At 44.9% G+C, this 17,135-nt stretch overlaps 1 protein-coding gene across 1 annotated transcript in view; it reads right to left on the reverse strand.

The window, feature by feature from the left end:
- The window catches only part of LOC126150544 (gustatory receptor for sugar taste 64e-like), a 173,860-nt gene that overhangs the window by 109,480 nt on the left and 47,245 nt on the right, over positions 1-17,135 (reverse strand). Inside the window, exon 5 of the mRNA XM_049915883.1 lies at positions 4,265-4,539. Within this exon, the coding sequence (XP_049771840.1) occupies positions 4,265-4,539 (275 nt within the window). The remainder of the gene's footprint in view (positions 1-4,264; positions 4,540-17,135) is intronic.

Genomic DNA, 17,135 nt, shown 5'->3' on the forward strand with positions numbered 1-17,135 from the left:
AAGACCGCACGCCTGCCCCGCGCGGTCGTAGTAAATGAGAATAGCATCAAACCTCGCTAGCTGCACTACGCCGCGTTGCGCAAAAACAACGCTGCGTGGCCTCTCCACGGGTAGAGTGGCAGACGGCAACACGTCGCTACCGAAGTACAGAGCGAGCGTAAATATTTATAATTTTATTATTTTTCCGCGTTTCGGACAAAGGGCTCCATAAAACTTAATACCGAAGTCAGTCTGCAATAAAAAGAGCCTGAAGCGTATGTAAGAGACACAAAGAAATTAGAGTCTTTGACTGCGAGTGGACACTGATTTAAATCGATGGGAAAAGTTGAAAATTTATGCCAGACCGAGATTCGAACCCGCTTCTCCTGCTCACTAGGAAGATGCCCTGACCACTAAGTCATCCGGACACAGTGGACATCGCAAACCGAGTGCGCCTCCCGTCACACCCAAATTCCTCAACTTATTCACACACACACACACACACACACACACACACACACACACACACACTACTAATGTAGAGTCCCTTGACCATTATCCTCATTACTCGCGGCATTTCGCCAGAACAGACATCACATACATGTACGGCCAAACTTTCCGGAAACATTCCTCACACACAAAGAAAGAAAATATGTTATGTGGACATGTGTCCGGAAACGCTTACTTTCCATGTTAGAGCTCATTTTATTACTTCTCTTCAAATCACGTTAATCATGGAATGGAAACACACAGCAACAGAACGTACCAGCGTGACTTCAAACACTTTGTTACAGGAAATGTTCAAAATGTCCTCTGTTAGCGAGGAGCCTTGCATCCACCCTCCGTTCTCGCTTCCCACGCCCGGGTTCCCGGGTTCGATTCCCGGCGGGGTCAGGGATTTTCTCTGCCTCGTGATGACTGGGTGTTGTGTGATGTCCTTAGGTTAGTTAGGTTTAAGTAGTTCTAAGTTCTAGGGGACTGATGACCATAGATGTTAAGTCCCTTAGTGCTCAGAGCCATCCACCCTCCGTCGCATGGAATCCCTGATGCGCTGATGCAGCCCTGGAGAATGTCGTATTGTATCATAGCCGTCCACAATACGAGCACGAAGAGTCTCTACATTTGGTACCGGGGTTGCGTAGACAAGAGCTTTCAAATGCCCCCATAAATGAAAGTCAAGAGGGTTGAGGCCAGGAGAGCGTGGAGGCCACGGAATTGGTCCGCCTCTACCAATCCATGGGTCACCGAATCTGTTGTTGAGAAGAGTACGAACACTTCGACTGAAATGTGCAGGAGCTTCATCGTGCATGAACCGCATGTTGTGTCGTACTTGTAGAGGCACATGTTCTAGCAGCACAGGTAGAGTATCTCGTATGAAATGATGATAACGTGCTCCATTGAGCGGAGGTGGACGAAACTAAAATGAGCTCTAACATGGAAATTAAGCGTTTCCGGACACATATCCACGTAACATGTTTTCTTTATTTGTGCGTGAGGAATGTATCCTGACAGTTTTGCCGTACTTTTTTGTAACACCCTGTGTACAGGGTGGTCCATTGATAGTGACCCTGCCAAATATCTCACGAAATAAGCGTTAAAAGAAAAAACTACAGAGAACGAAACTTGTCTAGCTTGAAGGGGGAAACCAGATGGCGCTATGGTTGGCCCGCTAGATGGCGCTGCCACAAGTCAAACGGATATCAACTGCGCTTTTTTAAATAGGAACCCCCATTTTTATTACATATTCGTATAGCACGTAAAGAAATATGAGTGTTTTAGTTGGACCGCTTTTTTCTCTTTGTGATAGATGGCGCTGTAGTAGTCACAAACGTATAAGTACGTGGTATCACGTAACATTCCGCCAGTGCGGACGGTATTTGCTTCGTGATGCATTACCCGTGTTAAAATGGACCGTTTACCAATTGTGGTAAAGGTCGATATCGTGTTGATGTATGGCTATTGTGATCAAAATGCCCAACGGGCGTGTGCTATGTAAGCTGCTCGGTATCCTGGACGACATCATTGGAGTGTCCGGACCGTTCCCCGGATAGTTACGTTATTTAAGGAAACAGTAAGTGTTCAGCCACATGTGAAATGTCAATCACGACCTGCAACAAATGAGAATGCCCAAGTAGGTGTTTCAGCTGCTGTCGCGGCTAATCCGCACAGCAGTAGCACACAAATTGCGCGAGAATCGGGAATCTCAAAAACGTCGGTGTTGAGAATGCTACATCAACATCGATTGTACCCGTACCATATTTCTATGCACCAGGAATTGCATGGCGACGACTTTGAACGTCGTGTACAGTTCTGCCACTGGCCACAAGAGAAATTACGGGACGATGACAGAATTTTTGCACGCGTTCTATTTAGCGACGAAGCGTCATTCACCAACAGCGGTAACGTAAACCGGCATAATATGCACTATTGGGCAACGAAAAATCCACAATGGCTGCGACAAGAGGAACGTCAGCGACCTTGGCGGGTTAATGTATGGTGCGGTATCATGGGAGGAAGGATAATTGGCCCCTATTTTATCGATGGCAATCTAAATGGTGCAATGTATGCTGATTTCCTACGTAAAGTTCTACCGATGTTACTACAAGATGTTTCACTGCATGACAGAATGGCGATGTACTTAAAACATGATGGATGTCCGGCACATAGCTCGCGTGCGGTTGAGGCGGTATTGAATATCATATTACATGGCAGGTGGAGGACATCATTTTGAGCATTTATTGCATTAATGTGTTATTTACAGGTAATCACGCTGTAACAGCATGCGTTCTCAGAACTGATAAGTTCACAAAGGTACATGTATCACATTGGAACAACCTAAATAAAATGTTCAAACGTACCTACGTTCTGTATTTTAATTTTAAAAAACGTACCTGTTACCAACTGTTCGTCTAAAATTGTGAGCCATATGTTTATGACTATTACAGCGCCATCACCACAAAGCGAAAAAAGTGGTCCAACTAAAGCATTCATATTTCTTTACGTACTACACGAATATGTAATAAAAAATGGGAGTTCCTATTTAAAAAAACGCAGTTGATATCCGTTTGATCTATGGCAGCGCCATCTAGCGGGCCAACCATAGCGCAATCTGGTTTCCCCCTTCAAGCTAGGCGAGATCGTTCTTTGTAGTTTTTTCGTTTGACGCTTATTTCGTGAGATATTTGGCCCAGTCACGATCAATGGACCACTCTGTATACAAGCCTATGTAAGTTTCATCTTTTCAAAAACTGTATTTACGCTTAATACAGGAAATAAAGGTTTTTAAGAATGATATTGATTATTGTTCTGTTGTTGTTATATACCTCCATTTACAACAGACAATCGCTTCAAAATGAATTGTACTTTACTGAAATCGGATATAAGGTTATTGAGTTACGCGGCAGACCCATTGTCTCGTTCGGAAAATAACGTATACTTTACCGAATTCGAACTCGAAAACTAGTAAACATCTGAGTGTTAATTTTATGAAAGTTGCTATCCTTTACAGCAGTTGACACATGTAGGAATTATTTATGGTTTAAAAAAATATGAAGTTAATTTTCTCGTTTTTCATCCTATTTGAAATAGAATAGCGCATACAGCAGGGGTACAGTGCAACAGAGGGATAGTTCAAAGACCGTGACTGTTTGCACCAGCGTGACATTACATACTGTCATAATTCAGCATCTGTGAGGCAATGGTTTGTTGACAGTAGCATTCCTGGAATTGACTGTCGTGCCCATTGTCCGGGACTGAACCCAGTGGAACATCAATGGGATGAGTTAGAGTGTTGACTTCGTTCCGGACACCGTCGTCTAATACCAGTCCTTCCTCTGGTTTCGGCTCCTGAGGAAGAACGGGCTGCCATTTCTCCACAGACATTAAGACACTTCATTGAAAGTGTCCCCGGCTAAGGCTAAGGTTGGACACACCACATATCCATTATTAAGTTCCGGACAGTTGATGATTTGTTATTTCCTCTAATTGTTCCTTGTGTTGTGACTGCAAGGAAAAGTTAGAGGAATTCCACTGCACGTGAAAGTGTCTTCATCAGAGTTCAAGCCATCATAAATGCATTTTAATGTCCTCTTCGGTGTCCGAATACTTTTCATTAGATAGTGTTTTTTAATTTGCGTCAATAGTCGCTATTAATTATGATACACCTTGTATATGCTACTAACACATATATTGCATATTTAATTTCTCTGATATATTTCAAAAATTTTTGTGGCATATATCACACAGTAGATAACAACTGAGGTACCGATACCGAAAAATCTTGTACCTTGTCCGTGCACGACTTGACTGCTATGTTGATCTGCTTAAATCGCTCCGTAATGGCGATGCTCAGAAGGATGATGAACAGGTCCACGTAGTTCCACGCGAACGTGGCGATAATGCTTATAAAAGCCGTGCAGAAGTTGACGGCGAAGTTGTAGCCCAAGTAGTCGGGCACGTAGTAGTACTTGCTGGTGAAGTAGATGCGTAGGAAGGCGAAGCCGCTGGGCGAGCAGTAGTACGTCTCCACGGCCGTCGGCGCGTTGGACAACAGGTGTTTCACTGCAACATGAGGTACGAGCTAAGTAGTTGTATTGTCACGCAGCGAGCACTATCTATCATGTCAAATTTAAATACAGGGTTATTACAAATGATTGAAGCGATTTCACAGCTCTACAATAACTTTATTATTTGAGATATTTTCACAATGCTTTGCACACACATACAAAAACTCAAAAAGTTTTTTTAGACATTCACAAATGTTCGATATGTGCCCCTTTAGTGATTCGGCAGACATCAAGCCGACAATCAAGTTCCTCCCACACTCGGCGCAGCATGTCCCCATCAATGAGTTCGAAAGCATCGTTGATGCGAGCTCGCAGTTCTGGCACGTTTCTTGGTAGAGGAGGTTTAAACCCTGAATATTTCACATAACCCCACAGAAAGAAATCGCATGGGGTTATGTCGAGAGAGCGTGGAGGCCATGACATGAATTGTTGATCATGATCTCCACCACGACCGATCCATCGGTTTTCCAATCTCCTGTTTAAAAAATGCTTCTGCTTTAGCCTTTTCCGTAAGATTTTCCAAACCGTCGACTGTGGTACGTTTAGCTCCCTGCTTGCTTTATTCGTCGACTTCCGCGGGCTACGCGTGAAACTTGCCCGCACGCGTTCAACCGTTTCTTCGCTCATTGCAGGCCGACCCGTTGATTTCCCCTTACAGAGGCATCCAGAAGCTTTAAACTGCGCATACCATCGCCGAATGTAGTTAGCAGTTGGTGGATCTTTGTTGAACTTCGTCCTGAAGTGTCGTTGCACTGTTATGATTGACTGATGTGAGTGCATTTCAAGCACGACATACGCTTTCTCGGCTCCTGTCGCCATTTTGTCTCATTGCGCTCTCGAGAGCTCTGGCGGCAGAAACCTGAAGTGCGGCCTCAGCCGAACAAAACTTTGAGTTTTTCTACGTATCTGTAGTGTGTCGTGACCATATGTCAATGAATGGAGCTACAGTGAATTTACGAAATCGCTTCAATCATTTGTAATAGCCCTGTATATGACATTAAATGGCTTCCATGGCTTGTCTGAGTTTCCTGCTCCGGCTGAGTGGGACAATAACACCACTCAAAATATCTCATACATTTGATGTTTAACGCAACTGAGAATTAAGAAAATAAAGAAAATAAAAGTTATGATGCTGCTTGACAAAAAATGTTCAAGTCTGAGCAGTTTTTGGGATTTGCCATCCAATGTAGGGTCATAGTTTCCAATCGGCGTGCATACAACTGCTGATGCCATCTTCTGTCTCCTGACCTTATCCTGTGTCTTCAGGGCGTCTGAATTTAATCTGGATTTGGTGATGGTAATGGTAGAGGATGGTCGGATGCCCTTACTGTCACAACCCCAATTTCCTGTCCGATCCTTGACATAATGCGAGCTTGTGTTCCGTCTCTAATGACCTCGATGTCGACGGGACGTTAAACTCAATCCTCCTCCCTTCTTCCTGTCGCAACCCCTTCACTCCCCCTTCACAACCCCCCCTCCCCCCCCCCCCCCGGGGATGGAGGATGAAATTTCTTTTCCCCACTAGAGATATCCCACGTGAAAGCGTGAGAACGTTTTCAAAATGTTTGGAAATAGTATAACTGAGGTGGTACGTGGGCACCAGCCCCGTATTCATCCAGTAGGATGAGGGAAAACGCATAAAACCCACCTCCAGACTGGTCGGCACACCGGTGCTCGTCGAATTCCGCCAGGGGCATTTCATTCGGCGTTTGCGACTCTTCCTCAATCCCTGAAGCGGCGTGCTAATGCGCATGGGCATCCGGGCGGCTCTAGCAACTGCCATTCAGTGATACGCATTATTTCTGGCCCAGTTTGTGGTTATTTCAAGATTAAAATTAAAAAATAGAGAGAGTAAGTACGCAATTTATTAGCATAGGAACCACAAAAATCATTAATGAATTACCACTACAGCAGATAATATGCCAAAAATGATATGGAAAAAAGTTTCTTGGAGGGTCCACATGAAAAATTTAAGTTATTTTAACCACTGTACGGAACCGTGGCAGACCGTCGCTTTTGTATTCTAATCCTGCTGCCACATGCTTGTTGCAACGGGCTACTTGCTTCATAGAACTCACATGCCTCAGCTGTGAGGCCACACATGTTCAGAGAGCACCTAACACCAGCAGTGTGGCTTCAGTTCACAATACTATAGACCCCTTTTTAGAACCATATACCACCAACAGCGAAATATACAGAGATGTCCTTCCATCAGTCAAAATAGCACCAACGAGGGAACAACACTCCAATTCTGAATTCTTTGTGGCATTAGGTCATCAAGTGCCATCTCACAGATTTCCTCTTCGTTTTTAGCACTCACACACGGATTTGGCGCCACATTCACAGCTGGATTGTTTTCAGATACTTAAACTGCAACGATGCCACGGCGTAGGTGCAAGTTCATAGGTTGGCACTACGAGACACCGACGACAGCGCCCCCTGGCCGGCGCTGTGGAGCTCTCCGAGCGTCGCTCCGGATTCAGCCCATTTGATCGAGAGCAGACGGCTGGGGCACTTCGCTTCATATATGGACATTGCACTACTTACGACGGCTCTAAGGCTTCGTACCTCAGTGCAAAGTTATGTATTCATCTTCTTGCTAAAGTAAAGGTAATTGTAATTCACACTGCAGTACCGAGAGATCTTCACCTATTCCTGCTTCTACTCGCTTTCGTCATTCTGCCGACCTTTCAGTTTTCAGGAGCAGACCCACGCGCCGCCTTCCAGGCGGGATACAAAATAAACAATGCGTCTCAAATGTACGAGGGCAGTTCAATAAGTAATGCAACACATTTTTTTTCTCTGCCAATTTTGGTTGAAAAAACCGGAAATTTCTTGTGGAATATTTTCAAACATTCCCGCTTCGTCTCGTATAGTTTCATTGACTTCCGACAGGTGGCAGCGCTGTACGGAGCTGTTAAAATGGCGTCTGTAACGGATATGCGTTGCATACAACGGGCCGTGATCGAGTTTCTTTTGGCGGAAAACCAGGGCATCTCAAATATTCATAGGCGCTTGCAGAATGTCTACGGTGATCTGGCAGTGGACAAAAGCACGGTGAGTCGTTGGGCAAAGCGTGTGTCATCATCGCCGCAAGGTCAAGCAAGACTGTCTGATCTCCCGCGTGCGGACCGGCCGTGCACAGCTGTGACTCCTGCAATGGCGGAGCGTGCGAACACACCCGTTCGAGATGATCGACGGATCACCATCAAACAACTCAGTGCTCAACTTGACATCTCTGTTGGTAGTGCTGTCACAATTGTTCACCAGTTGGGATATTCAAAGGCTTGTTCCCGCTGGGTCCCTCGTTGTCTAACCGAACATCATAAAGAGCAAAGGAGAACCATCTGTGCGGAATTGCTTGCTCGTCATGTGGCTGAGGATGACAATTTCTTGTCAAAGATTGTTACAGGCGATGAAACATGGGTTCATCACTTCGAACCTGAAACAAAACGGCAATCAATGGAGTGGCGCCACATCCACTCCCCTACCAAGAAAGAGTTTAAAGCCATACGCTCAGCCGGTAAAGTCACGGTTACAGTCTTCTGGGACGCTGAAGGGGTTATTCTGTTCGATGTCCTTCCCCATGTTCAAACGATCAACTCTGAAGTATATTGTGCTACTCTTCAGAAATTGAAGAAACGACTTCAGCGTGTTCGTAGGCACAAAAATCTGAACGAACTTCTCCTTCTTCATGACAACGCAAGACCTCACACAAGTCTTCGCACCCGAGAGGAGCTCACAAAACTTCAGTGGACTGTTCTTCCTCATGCACCCTACAGCCCCGATCTCGCACCGTCGGATTTCCATATGTTTGGCCCAATGAAGGACGCAATCCGTGGGAGGCACTACGCGGATGATGAAGAAGTTATTGATGCACTACGACGTTGGCTCCGACATCGACCAGTGGAATGGTACCGTGGAGGCATACAGGCCCTCATTTCAAGGTGGCGTAAGGCCGTAGCATTGAATGGAGATTACGTTGAAAAATAGTGTTGTGTAGCTAAAAGATTGGGGAATAACCTGGTGTATTTCAATGCTGAATAAAACAACCCCTGTTTCAGAAAAAAATGTGTTGCATTACTTATTAAACTGCCCTCGTATTTAGCTTTACACTGTTGAATATCGTTATATTAATCCATTTTGCACTATTTCTAGTAACCAACCCTTGCAGTGCACTCAACATCTACACGAGCTGTAACTGATTCATTTAGGTATTAATAAGTTTCCAAGGGAATCTGTAGCCGTGTTTTCTGGCATTCTTCTCTCCACTGTTGAAGAGCCCGTGGTGAATGAACGAAGCAGCGGACGCGACGATGCAGTGCCTAAACAGATGCTCAGGAAAATTAAGGAAGGTAGCTTGGAGTTTAACACCGTGTCGACGTCGAGATCATTAAAAGTCGAGGAGCTCGTAATGGACGAGGCTGTTAAAACAGGTCAGTAATCACTGTAGCATACACTTTGGTAGCTCCGTATTAGGAGTACATTGCATAGACGTTTTGAAACCAAACACTGGAAACCATAACGTAGCAGCCCCCGTTACTTGTTTTTGTTAGGTGCCAGACTGCTAAAGGTAAACTGTCAGTTATCAATCGAAACAAGTAGTACGCAAGATCAGTGGCTCACAGGGAAGAATATTAATTAAAGCAAACAAATTCGCTATATGTACAATACGAGGGAATTAAAACATTATCGAGCACATCTCAAAGTACTTTACCTGGTTGGTCATAAGGACCTCTGATCACCGTTGGGACTGGCGATATACAGGTGAACATAATCCGCGAACACTGATGCCACAGCGCAGTAGAAAAATGTATGTAAGAAAAGTTTCTCCCGTGCATATTGTCGGTAGAAAACAGACATCAAAATGCAGGAAATTTGGCAACGCAGTAATTGTATTTACGACAAGTGTCTTCATTCAATAGTGTGGTAGCTCTGCTGCCCAGTTGGTGCATGGCGTAGGAGAGTCGAGTTCGATTCCGTGTCTGGGTGTAACTTGTTTTTCTTTTCTAATTTTAGATGCATGGTACGGTGTCTGGCTTCTTTACCGTTATACAATAATTACAACTGGTTTTAAAGAAAGCACGTGTAGTTATTTAACATTAGCTCAGAAATGACAATAAAACCGTTTTCATTATTCCGCTTTTACAAACGTATTTTGCCTTTATGCATTTACTCTGTTCTCTTTCACACACTTCGCCCTTGCACGCTCTCCCATCCATTGTTAGAATTTCTGAAAGAAAAAACCGGACTCCACTCTTCATCTTCTTGTTCTATTCGTGTTTCTTTTATCCCTTCTTTTACTCTCGGAACTCCTCTAGAACCATGCAAACCACAAAGACATTTGGTATCCGCCTGCAACCATACAGATTGCAAAGGCACTTGATCTAAGTGTATTGTATCACATTACTTCGTCAATTATATTCGAACTGTGCTTGCGGTATATGCTCCTGCCATCGGTTTATCGATTAGTACTATCAAACTTAATATGTTCCTTACTTTGCGACATTACGTTAGCAGAAGCACTACTAGCACTAACCGGATTCAAATGTAATTACCAAACTCTGTTGCTACTTGCATTATGATGATCGTGTAACTACTAATTATGTCTTACAGTTTTCGACCTATTATTATTACTAGCTGTACCCAGCTTTTCGTTGCTGTGGCTCAGACCTGTTGAATGGAAAAGAAAGAAATCACAAGTTTCTAACTTGGATAGGATATAAGCCCAAATCTCCTTCTCCCCCCTATCTCTGCCCATCTCCCTGTCTCCCTCTCTTTGGTCATGTCCTTCTTCTTGGACCTGTCTCTGTCAGTCATCTCTGTCCCTCTTCTCCTCGCCCCCTTTCTCCACGTCTCCTCCTGCCGCCCTCTTTCATTCAGCCCAGTTATCCCATTTTATTACTGGCTCCCTCTGATGTCGTGCCATGTCTCAAGACCATTTGAAATGAATGTGACAGGGTCAAAGATATTACTTCATAGACTGCACCAAGCCCAGATTCAGGAGAATAGCGTGTGCTAAAATACTGCTGCGGAGCAATATCTCTCAAACCGAGAGTCTGGAACTGCTTGACATGAACCTTAGCGGCCTAACATTGTCTACCTGGCAGTACGTGTCAGTCCACGGTAGACGTGTCAGAATTATCTTTCTCCATGTTGTTATAATCGTATTCTGATAGCAATGTCAAATTATCGCTGATCGTTGTGAGAAAGTGTGCGACGCTTGGAGACCAGCATTTAATTATTCGTGATACGTGCAATACATTCACTTTTCCAGCTCACTTCGAATCAGTTCATTCGCGTAACATTTGTTTACCAAGGTTATTCACTCGTAGTTTGTTACCAGAAGCAACAAAAAGAAGACGCTAATTTTGTTTTATTGCACAGATAAACGTCTAATGGCAATATATCTAGTGATACGTTAGACGGATGGATATAGCCGGCCGGGGTGGCCGAGCGGTTCTAGGCGCTACAGTCTGGAACCGCGCAACCGCTGCGGTCGCAGGTTCGAATCCTGCCTCGGGCAGGGATGTGTGTGACGTCCTTAGGTTAGTTAGGTTTAAGTAGTTCTAAGTTCTAGGGAACTGATGACCTTAGAAGTTAAGTCCCATTGTGCTAGAGCCATTTGAACCATTTTTGAACGGATGGATAAAAGCAGTAATCCAAATAGGAGCGTAGTCTCCAGCGACCGGAGCGCATCTTAACAAAAAAAATTTCCGGATGTGTGACCGCGTCAACCGTGGTATAACTACCGATGTTACGACTGCTCATGCAGACATCCTTTATCAGATTGAGTAATTAGGCCTGTTACTAAAGTGCTTATCGTATTTACTCGAAGACACCTAACATTGATGGCTTATGAAATGGAAATACAGTAATTTGATATTACACATTACCATCTACGTCGGTACGGACAGAAGACAAATGGACGATCTCATGTGACGAAAATCGTGACTCACAACAGGGTCAGATGAAAAGGGAAAAGCAAAGTAGGCGCTAGCAAAACACGTGCACCAAGAAAACCCTCGCAGTCACAATAAGTACTGCTCGTTATTCTTGGGCCAGCTTAGTAGCAGCATCCCACACGTAATTGCCCAAGAGTGAACTCGGCTTGTATCTTTCCGTCGCAGTTTTTCTGGCCAGGATCACAGTTCACCTCGTAATAGGTACTTGTGACAGCGCACAGACAATTTTACAGAGGTACCGTAATTAATAACGAAAAGTGAGATGGGTATAAGTATAAAATAGTAGAACCACAAAAGTTCCGGTAAACATGTACCTGCAGTCGAGCCGCTCGCGAGATACACTGCGCAACAGAACTAAAAGACAACTTTTTCGAAACCACGTAACTGTCTCCTGTTGCGACGTAGAAGTTTGAAATTTGGCTCGACTGTACCTATAACGTTCCTCTGTAGCGGTGCAAAAGCGTGGCGCCGTGCGGCACCACCCTCGGATCCACGACGGCGCTTCATATAGCGAGGTGTCGACACGAGCGGAAGAGGAGCGCACGGCTCACAAGGCCGCGTGTCGTGTGAGGCGTGCTAACGCTGTCGCATCGGCACCAAATTGCACCACAATCCTGCCCAACGCTACCGTTCAAGTGGCGCGTGATGGGAAGGCCGTTCACATTCCACACCCTCTTTTGACGCTTCTGCCACGGACGTCGGAACCGCAACACTCGGCGTTGAAATCACGCGGTTTTCTTACGGGTGGCCAAGCAAAACGTTTCAGAGGCATAGCCTCTCCACACATTCGCGGTCGAAAACGACAGTCCGCAATGTGATGAGCAACAGAATGACATTCTTGACAACCCTTGGCGCTGCTAACACCCACGAACCATTCAACCATTCTATAAAGGCTTTGTGGGGCTGTACCCCACTGAACGTGATTGCATCCCTTTGGAGTGCGACCGAAATTTTGTTTTCGTGTACAGGTTGGAAGTGCTTGGGACTGTTCGAAATCATAGGACAAAATTCGACATAATGCGAAGCAGAAAGTATGCTTATACATTTTCAGCCCTTCTGTTTCACCACATCCTCTTGCCATGTGATCGTGGGAATGTGCGATACTGATGCGTAAAACTGCAAAGACTCTTCCTAACACCTCCCTCCCCCTCTCCCCCAGTTCGGCAACACCCTCCGTTGCACCTAACCACATTTATTGAGGATTTGAAAAATATACCTGTATGGGACAACCTGTAGTGTAGTCCCACATGCCTGCCAGCAGACATCTGGGATTGGGGTAGTGTCAAAGGGTGGGCTGCCTGTAGGCGCCTACGACTGCTTCGCAGGTCGTCTCAGTACAGATAGACTTTCAAAGTGCTTAACAAAGGCAGGTGAGCGGCGCCGAAGTTGTTGCCGAAATGGTGGTTCTTACAGGATTCTTCGTCGTTTTATTCATGCATGTGTCAATGACACATACCTTCGAGTTACAGGAGGGCGCGAAACAGGAGGCTGCAAAATCAGAAACATTGTTTTCTGCTTCGGATCAAAATAAAATTTCGACGAATGATTTGAATAGTCCCTACTGGTTACACCCTGTACAGCAGAGCAAAAATTGTGGCCGCACTGCGAGCATCTCCGGTGCAGATGCAGCCCCACAGTGTTGTTAGAGAAGGCTCGAAATGTTCGTGGGTGGCAGCAGCATCAAAGGCTGTCAAGAACGACAGCCTGATAGTCATCACAATGCAAACTCCCGTTTTCATCGGCGAAATGTGTGGGAATCATCGGCCTAAGGAGAGGTTGGTATTACTGACGCTTTTTATGCAGCCCCCTAAGGCCTTTTTGTGTCTTTTCTGGGCGGCTATGTCTCTGAAACGTTTTCCCTCTTATAAGAAAACCAAGTGATTTCAACGCTGACGTGTATTTCTGACCTCCATCGCAGAGGCGTCGAAGGAAGGGGTGGAATGTGGATAAGGCTCTGTGACGACCCTCCCATCACGCGACACTTCCACGGTAGCATCGGGTAGAATTGTAGTGAAATTTGGTGCCAATGTGACTTAACTAACCCGCCTTAGAGGACTCGTGAACGTCTGAGCCGTCGCCTTTTCTTCGTACGTGTCGATTTATTGCTCTCTCAAGCGTCGGCGACCTCGACGGTCACTTCGCAGAGCGCCACACTTTTGCACCAGTACAGCAACGGTTTTACGCACCTTTGAGGCAGATTTTAAACTTCTGATTCGCAATGGGAGACAATTACTTGGTTTCGAAAAAGTGATCCTGTTGCGCAGTGTAGTTGTGAATGTATGGTAACGATCTGTCACTGACTTCGGTGTCATATATTGTCCTAGTTAGTACAAATGAACTTTAAATGTAACCTTTTCGATTATGTGTGTGGTGTAATTCGTTTCAAATTTCACCTATAGCCAACCTTAGCAAAGAATACAACACTACTTCCACACGTCACGTGTTACAAATTGCTATACACTCGGTCCTGTTACAGGAGGTGTTCCACGTGTCGTCCTCGCACTTCGATGCGATACCGCAGCGGTCTCTGCAGTGAGTTAGGAATTCTTTCAAACACTCCTGGATAATCTGTAAAATCTTGCCAAGAATATGCAATTCGCTGCCCCAGTTCTTCAACCCTATCAATTGGGGTGCTGAACACTGCGCTGTTGAGCTGAGCGCAAGGCAGCAAAATTCCAGAGGGCTGAGGTCAGAAGACGTTGGAGACACAGGTAGGGGCTCTGCTCCTTGAACCAAATTGGCGTGTCAGCTGTGTTGCATCAACAAGGAAAGTGTGTCCTGTAAAGAATGTACCACATTCCCCAACGTTCCACAGGGCGAGTTTGTTACAAGTTCCATAAATTATTTCAACGATTTTGCTGTCGAAATAATGTGGATTGGGTAAGTTTACAGAATATGTATTCTTGATGAGTTTTAACATTAATGAACACACCATTTTACAGTCCTGCTAACGGAATAGAAATGATGTAGATTAGATTTAGAGCTTGCTTCGCTACCTGTCAGACATTTTATGTTTTTCAGCAAATGATCAAAATTTTTTGTTATACTTATTCTACTCCTTTATGAGCCACCGACAGCTTTAATGATTGGCAATAAATGTCACTTTCTGTTTTATTGTTACTGACACGGACATCACTATTCTTTCCAAACTGTGATGTACACTACTGGCCATTAAAATTGCTACACCAAGAAAAAATGCAGATGATAAACAGGTATTCATTGGACAAATATATTATACTAGAACTGACATGTGATTACACTTTCACGCAATTTGGGTGCATAGACCCTGAGAAATCAGTACCCGGAACAACAACCTCTGGCCGCAATAACGGCCTTGGTACGCCCAGGCATTGAGTCAAACAGAGCTTGGATGGCGTGTACAGGTACAGCTGCCCATGCAGCTTCAACACGATACCACAGTTCATCAAGAGTAGTGACTGTCATATTGTGACGAGCCACTTGCTCGGCCACCATTGACCAGACGTTTTCAGTTGGTGAGAGATCTGGAGAATGTGCTGGCCAGGGCAGCAGTCGACATTTTCTGTATCCAGAAAGGGCCATACAGGACCTGCAACATACGATCGTGCATTATCCTGCTGAAATGTAGGGTTTCGCAGGGATCGAATGAAGGATAGAACCACGGGTCGTAACACATCTGAAATGTGACGTCCACTGTTCAAAGTGCCGTCAGTGCGAACAAGAGGTGACCGAGACGTGTAACCAATGGCACCCCATTCCATCACGCCGGGTGATACGCCACTATGACGATGGCGAATACACGCTTCCAATGTGCGTTCACCGCGATGTCGCCAAACATGGATGCGACCATCATGATGCTGTAAACAGAACCTGGATTCATCCGAAAAAATAACGTTTTGCCATTCGTGCACCCAGGTTCGTCGTTGAGTACACCATCGCAGGCGCTCCTATCTGTGATGCAGCGTCAAGAGCAACCGCAGCCATGGTCTCCGAGCTGATAGTCCATGCTGCTGCAAACGTCGTATGACTGTTCGTGCAGATGGTTGTTGTCTTGCAAATGTCCCCATCTGTTGACTCAGGGATCGAGACGTGGCTGCACGATCCGTTGCAGCCATGCTGATAAGATGCCTGTCATCTCGACTGCTAGTGATACGAGGCCGTTGGGATCCAGCACGGCGTTCCGTATTACCCTCCTGAAACCCACCGATTCCATATTCTGCTAACAGTCATTGGATCTCGATCAACGCGAGCAGCAATGTCGCGATACGATAAACTGCAATCGCGATAGGCTATAATCCGACCTTTATTAGAGTCGGTAACGTGACGGTATGCATTTCTCCTCCTTACACGAGGCATCACAACGACGTTTCACCAGGCAACGCCGGTCAACTGCTGTTTGTATTTGAGAAATCGGTTGGAAACTTTCCTCATGTCAGCACCTTGTAGGTGTCGCCACCGGCGCCAACCTTGTGTGAATGCTCTGAAAAGCTAATCATTTGCATATCACAGCATCTTCTCCCTGTAGGTTGAATTTCGCGTCTGTAGCACGTCATCTTCGTGGTGTAGCAATTTTAATGGCCAGTAGTGTATTATTTATGATGGATATGACTAGCGAATGTGCACTAGTATGTTGTGAAGATACAACTGAAATTCCTAACTTCTTCATGAGGTACATACAAGGTCACTGCGGCTGAACACCACACTGCTCGGTTATGTGAAATCAATCCTTTCATTCTAATGATGAGCTACCCCCAGAAAATTATTCCATAAGACACTATTGATTGAAAATACGGAAAATACATTAGGATGTTGTAGAGAACTTAATATAGTGCGATGTCAGAAAATGTGGGGAGAGTCCATTTCCAGCAAACCAGTTAATCATTCTTCAAGAAACATTAAAAATTTCTACAGTTTCTTTCTCTAATGCGATATTTTATGAAGCTAATGTCGTCTGCGAAAAGTACGAATTCTGCTTAACGAATGTTAAGTGGAAGGTCATTCTTATATACCATCAGTCCAAAAAATTTCGATGTTCTGTTAGTAAGAAGTAGAGAAACGTCAAGGTGGTGATTTTAATGCTTCAGGTGTTCTACACAGTCCCCCTCACCACGAGTACAATGCACAGAACGTTGATACAACCAGGCGAAATTGTCAAAAATTGCTTCTTTGGGATGTTGATCCACTCGCGTGTCGCATTGGTTTGAATATCGGTTATGTCGTCAGAGCATTGACCCTTCATGTGAGTTTCTGTAGTTTTTTCGTTTTGTGGGAGGTTCGTACTGGTAACACCAAGTCTCGTCACTCGGGGTGGTTTTTCCCAAAAAACAACTGTTCGCATTTTACATTTCAATCAAATCGCGGAAGGCGTGCACGCATCGTTTTTATTCAGCAGTCACAGTGTGTGGGACAAACTTTTCAAACACTCTTGCCTTCTTTAAAAATTTCTGAAGAATGTCTTGAATATTTTATTCAGAGATGTCGCTCCACTACGATTTGTGACACACTGCTGTCGCACGTCCACTGCCGAACACTGCATACCCGCAACTGAGTGGTCTAATGCAAAAATTTTTGTGCAGTTCATAGTTCAAACTGCCACGTAAGTGAGGAAACGCTAAAGAATGTTTTGGGATTTGTATAAGGAAGAAAA

Source organism: Schistocerca cancellata, chromosome 2 (genome assembly GCF_023864275.1).
Source record: "Schistocerca cancellata isolate TAMUIC-IGC-003103 chromosome 2, iqSchCanc2.1, whole genome shotgun sequence".
NCBI classification, from domain to species: Eukaryota; Metazoa; Arthropoda; class Insecta; order Orthoptera; family Acrididae; genus Schistocerca; species Schistocerca cancellata.